Source organism: Opisthorchis viverrini (assembly GCF_000715545.1).
Source record: "Opisthorchis viverrini unplaced genomic scaffold opera_v5_425, whole genome shotgun sequence".
In the NCBI taxonomy this organism is placed as follows: domain Eukaryota; kingdom Metazoa; phylum Platyhelminthes; class Trematoda; order Opisthorchiida; family Opisthorchiidae; genus Opisthorchis; species Opisthorchis viverrini.
The window spans coordinates 150,483-156,712 of record NW_008752085.1 but is presented as its reverse complement, the minus strand read 5'-3'; the positions used below and the strand labels follow the sequence as shown (position 1 = coordinate 156,712).

Genomic DNA, 6,230 nt, shown 5'->3' with positions numbered 1-6,230 from the left:
TGTGCATGCCATCGATTACATTTATCTCCGTCAGGTCGGCTTCAGCAGCAACAAAATTGTCACGTTCACTTCCCAGTCAGCTCGTTTGGCCGCCAGCTACTCCTTGATCGTCCGATTAATACGTTCGGTTAGGCCATTGGTTTAAGGGTGGTATGATGCCGTACTTAGCCGTCTGATACCCAGCTTTTGCAAACGAATCCTAGACTCTTCCCTTTCGAAGCAAGCTCCGTGATTGCTCAGGATCATTTTTGGCATCTCATGGTTGGCCACGATGTGATGCATTGCCTCTCCGCTGATTGTCGTCGATCGCTGATTAGGCACGGCTGCAGCTTCAATCCATCGCGACACTTGTTCTGTCATTAGCAAGTTATATTGATTCCTACTGGTTGTCACCGGAAACAGGCCAGTGACGTCAACTGACACACAACTCGCCGATTTCTGAGAAAAAAGGGTTTCATGGGATGGGTTGCCCCTGTCGTATCCGCTTTCATTAGGTGACAACGCTTACAGGACACCACATAATCCATCACCTCACATCTCATCTCGGGCCAGTAGGCCCTCTGCCGAGGTAGGTCGTATAGCTTAGTGTACCCTGTATGTGCAATCTCATGGCATTCAACGATGAGATTGTGTCTCAAGACGCGAGGTATCACGGCCAGCACAACATCTGAATCAGTGGCATTCCAGGAAATTATGCCAGCTTCATTTAGCCTCAGCAGATCAGAGTGACTCTAGAACGCTTCTAGTTCCTTGTCCTCCTATCCGTTCTCAGTGTTCCTTCCATCCTATAAGGCGGCTGCAACCTTTTGAAACAGAAGATCCTACTGTTGGAATTGCACCAACTTTGCGGTACCCAGATTGACGATGAGATCACTGACTTCAATCATGATCATGGGGACAACATCTTCAGCATCTGCTCTTCACAGCCAATCAGCCAAGTAGTTCCCCGTCCCTGGCACGTGGTGGATTGTGAAGCCGTACTTTTTTAACCGCAGCTCCTAGCGCGCGAACTTCCCGCGACGATCTCTGGTGGTCCTGATCCACTACAGGGGGTTGTGATGGGTTTCGACATGAAACATTTGCCCAAAACATATCACCTCCACTTATCGGGGGCCCAGAATATCGCTAAACATTCCCTCTCAATGGTGGAGTACTTCTGTTCAGCGTGAGTCAGGACGCCACTGGCTTATTCGATACCCATATTCTTCTACTTTAGTACTGCGACGATCCCGCGATCACTGACGTCCGTTGCAACAGTGAATACCTCTCCGAACCTGGGCAGTTTGATGGTCAGTTGCTGATACAACATCCTTGCTTTGACACGCTAAAAATCTTCTCCGATTCAGTCGAATTTCCCATTTTGCCCGAGCAAGTCGTACAGGGGCGCAGTGATCGTGTGGAAGTCCTTAACCCCCCGGCTGTAGTGGTCTGCTCACACAAGATACTACCGTAAAGATTGCTTTGAATTTGGAACGTCACAATACTTGATCTCTCGCAATTTTTCGGCAGTGTGCTAAATTATCCGTGACACAATTTATGAACCAGCTGTGACACCGAACTTCCCGCGGGCTGTGTAATATCTTCATTTATCCACAGATCATCCTCCCGGATCCGCTTCAATACAACCTTCAAGTGAACTGCGTTTTCCGGTTCCGAATTGCTGTACACGACGATATCGTCTCCGTACACGCCAAAACTCTGGAGTCCCTTCGTCAAGCGATGCCTCAGGCGGCGAAATGTGAATGGTGCCCCAGATAGGCCAAACGGTATTCGTCAAAAATGATACTGGGCGGCCCCAAACGTAAGCGCCGTTTTCTCCCGGTCCTCCGCCTTGCTAGGTAGTTGCCATTATTCGGAGTGCAAGTCTAACACAGCGAAATATCGGGAATGCTGAGGGCAATCAGAAATCTCAGAATTCGAAGGCACAGCTACAACCCGATTTGTGGGCAACAACTGTATTTTCCGTTCGCCTCCCATAAAAGCACAACCGGAGAGTTGTACGCACTATTGGCTTCTTCAATAATGCAATTCTTTAATACCTCTTCAAGCTGTTTATGCACATCCTCCAGCAGATTAAGCGCCAACGGGCCGGAGGTCTTAATGTAGAAGGCGTTCTGACGACAGGGTAATTTCGTGTTCAATCCACGCGCAGGAACCAAATAGATCTTCTTCGCCCGTGAACAGTTCGGAATATTCCTTGACCACGAAACGTACTGCCGGTACGCTACAAGGCAGAGGCTTTCGGACACGCAACTCACTCACGGCAGTGCTTGCATAACCGTCAAGGTTGATTGCGCCATACCTTGTCACCGGTTTTACTTGATTTAGTTCAATCACGGAATCTGTGCTTTAGAGAAAATCTGCTCCCAATATTGTCCGTTATATAGCTGGGCTGATCAAGAACGCAAGATGCACGAACTTGTCGCCTAGGCGTATAGAGTGCGTTGACAGTCCGTCAATCTTCAATCGATATCCGCCAACAGCTCTCACGGATAGCGCGCACGGACCGTGTTCAGCTTAGATCGTACTCCGCTTCAAAGATACGCCTACACATGTGTCAATCAAACTCAACTCCTTCTTTCCGCCCATCTCGATAATGGCCTGTATGTTGAATTGTGTCAATGCGCTAATCGCGACTACCCGGGAATAGAGGAGCGCTCAAAATTTTTTATCAGCTGCAGGTGATCGAGTACGGGGACACTGATTTTTCCAGTAGCCAGACGTACCACACATGTAAGCACCGGCTGGTTCGAACGTACCCCGCGATTCCGTCTTCACGGCTCCAAGCTGTTTCTCGAGTAAATCTACTCTGGTCTGCAGTTCCTCCACTGGTCAACGATCTCTCTTCTCCTGCGACTTCAATGCGACTATTTGTCCCTCGGGCAGATTTCGAGGAACTCACGCTAGCTCCTCCACACTCAGCTGGTCATTTGCCACTGCCAACTGCAATTGGGTACCAGGCGCACATTTTTGACGAACTGGTCGGAAAGCGACTGGTTGCGTGACACCAGGTACAGGCCCGCAAATCGGGACCCAACGTGTGCTGATTGTCGGCAAAGAACAGGGAGGGAGCAGATCCAGCTACCATCCTGGTTGTCTTGAACCGCCTCTTAGCCTCCAGGAGGTCGGCCGACGTGTAGATTTCCAATGCAAGGTCGTCGTTCGCGGCGGCCCAGTCCAACTTCCAAGAACATAATCTGGCGGCATGCAGTGCCTAATTCGTCCAGCTCTAGAGGAGGATCTTCAGCGTTCCGAACTTACTCCGGTCGGTCTCCAATCAGGCGGCATCCGCGACCTCCTCAAATTTCTCCAGGAAGGTCCGAACTTTTATCATCGTAAAAGTGTTGTGGTCGCGGAATCTTGACACTTATCCTGGCCACCGCACGAAACTAAATGTGGAAGGCCTTCCTGCGCAGCAATTTGTTACATAATGTCATCTAACTAGTTACGGCTGTTGAACAGGAAAGCAGAGATCTCATGTGCATCTAAATTAGAAAAACTAAACATGCATCTTCCCTTAAACGCGTCTTGTCGAACTATACTAGAGGTTCATTGGGAGTTGCCCAAGTCCAAGCAAATGGTACAAATCGAGTCCACGTATACCGCAGAAATCTCCATTTTCTAGCGAATTTACAGCAAGAGGGCATGTTACTCTCATGCCTGCCCCAATTGTAGTGTCACCGCTTCATCATCAATCTATGAGTATATCAGAGGAAGGATGGTTTTATATGCTGACTGAAACATTGTTTTGATAAGTCGTTACTGGAGGAGCCTGTCAACATTATGTGACTATGTGAGTTGGTTTCTGTGACTGAACGACGATTGGCGCTATATCCAGTGCAAACGAGAGCTAATCGCATTACTGATCAGCATTTCATGGCGCAAATTTAACCTGGTTGTTCTGTAGGCGAATTAAGGAAAGGAACGGAGATTGATTTAGTGGAGGGGGGTCCTCTAAAAATTTCAACAGACTATTTAAAACACAGCTATGAATTTTTTCGCATCCGTACTAAGGAGGTTGGCCCAAAAATTTTCATTTAAACGCTTCGGCACATCAGAAGCCTCGGCATGCGTAACATCCCCTGACTAGATGCACCACACCATCGAGTATGAACTAGGTTTAGCGATTTCCATCTTCCGGACTCCAACAGCCAGGTGAACTCGGGCATTTTCTGACGTTAGTAGAAAGAAGTCGGTCTCCACAATACCAATTCATTGGGATTGCCTGATCTGCCTTAATGCTTGTATGTCTGAGTTTCTGAAGGGTAGGACACTTCAGTGCATAAGAGATGTCAAAGTTGGGCCATTGAACCCGACGCTGGTCGCACGACTGAAATCTGACTCGACCAGATCCGCCGGCAACGACTGGAAATCTGATTTATCCACGAGAAAGCCAGCGCAACCGTTGACTGGTTGGCCGGATGTTATGAAAAAGCGGGGGAAATTATCACAGAACAGTGGTTAGAGGAACCACTGGATATCTGAGATTCCAAGTTACATATTGGCTGGCCACCAGAAATTCTAGCTAGCAGTACGTGCATTGTTGAGTATTTGGGCGTACCGGCGCGCCGAATGACGGATTTCCTATTTTAGCCCCAACACATTTTGTGATTTACTTGTTGGTCACCTTACCTGCCCTGGGGTGCTCAATCATTTGTTGACACCAATCGGACAGGATTAATTCTTATTTCTTTGTTATCCCGATGGATTGAAGCCTAACCTAGTTCGCACTTGCGACCAAGTTCCGCAAATGAACAAATAACCAAACGTTCATTATTTCTTTTAAGGAACCATGCTCAATATAATCTCCATTCTGGCAAAACTCATAGCTTGTCAGTCGTTCGCTTGCGGTACGCCTAGCCAATGACCCAAGAAAATGAACAGTGCTCAGCCTGATACTTAGTTTACAGGCGTTTCGCTGTCATTAGCATAGGAAGCGGAAGGTCAGTACCAACAAGACCTTTGAAATCGACATTTTCTGGCTTGAATGAGAGATCAGAAACCAGATGATCCATAACTTGTAAAGTCACTCGAGTTGGCAACGTCTCGATATATTTTCATGCTTGTGCCGGTTAAACAAAATGCATTTCACTGGTGCTTGTATCGACATATGTGCTCTGTCCGATTAATTTAAAAAGCTTAATTTTCCGCAGAGAAATTCGATTAATTTCACCTGTCTGACCCTCACAGCACTACAGTCGAACACAATCTGCTGAAATCCAAAGTGACAAAACATCAGTTCTAACATTGGGAACATAATAATAAACATAGTAATGCTTCAGCTGCAGTATCGTTTTGGTATGCAGCCACCATATTGCCAGAGGAAAGCACAAGGGTTGAGCAATCGCCGGGTAGCCCAAGCCTGGAAAGGAATAGTCGAGAAGCCGAGACAGGATTCGAAACACCGTCAGTAATTTTTAGCCTTAACCACCAGATCATTCTGAGCTCCTAAGCCTAATTGAACTCCCGGAAACAAGTTTCCAAGGCGCAGCTGAAGTTTAACCTTGGTTCTGGAGAGAGATTGGCAACAAGAACGCTAGTGACATCGGGTACCAACCATATCTTGTAGCATCACCAACCTGGGTTAGTTTCAATGAACACTTGTAAAAACCTGTGAATGTTGCGGGATGTTCTAGGGCTACGAATAAATACAGTCAATGTTTATCACTTTACACAAAATTTCATATGTTCAATCGAGGGTGTATTGAAATCTTGCATGTGCATCTACGGGTCGGTCTTGGTTACTGCTCACCCACATGTCGGGTCTTTGTTAGTATTTATTCGTCAAAATTTGTCACCTTTCTGGAAGATGCTGCAAGCTTTTCCGACAGAGCCTTGATTCTGTACATGAAATCATCGTTCTGAGAATTTGATAAGAACCTGCGATTGTTGCGCGGGTCATCGAAACATCAACTGAATCATTGCAAACTACTTACACTGCTTGGGTAGTTGAAGAGGTGGATCAATTTGGGTATCCAGTTTCGTATGTCCTGTATCTGCATCAATGACTGCGGCAAGATGTTATCGCAAAGCCCTGTATGTGCTAATTTTTTTTCATGTGGCATTGATTAGGTATCGGCGCTCCCGTTATCGATTTTTGGGCAACCTCACGTTGCAACATTGCATCACAAGCTTACTTGTGGAATCACACTGCTTTTCGTACACCAGACTCCGCTTAAATTAATGTGAGCTTTGTACCAATTGACGTTATCCTTTGTCTCCTGCCCCAT

General features: G+C 46.9%; 1 protein-coding gene across 1 annotated transcript in view; it reads right to left on the bottom strand.

The window, feature by feature from the left end:
- Positions 1-2,926: 2,926 nt before the first annotated feature.
- T265_10942 (hypothetical protein) overlaps positions 2,927-6,230 on the bottom strand; it is a gene marked incomplete at both ends in the record, with an annotated part of 69,237 nt that continues 65,933 nt past the window's right edge. Inside the window, one exon of the mRNA XM_009177460.1 lies at positions 2,927-3,181. Within this exon, the coding sequence (XP_009175724.1) occupies positions 2,927-3,181 (255 nt within the window). The remainder of the gene's footprint in view (positions 3,182-6,230) is intronic.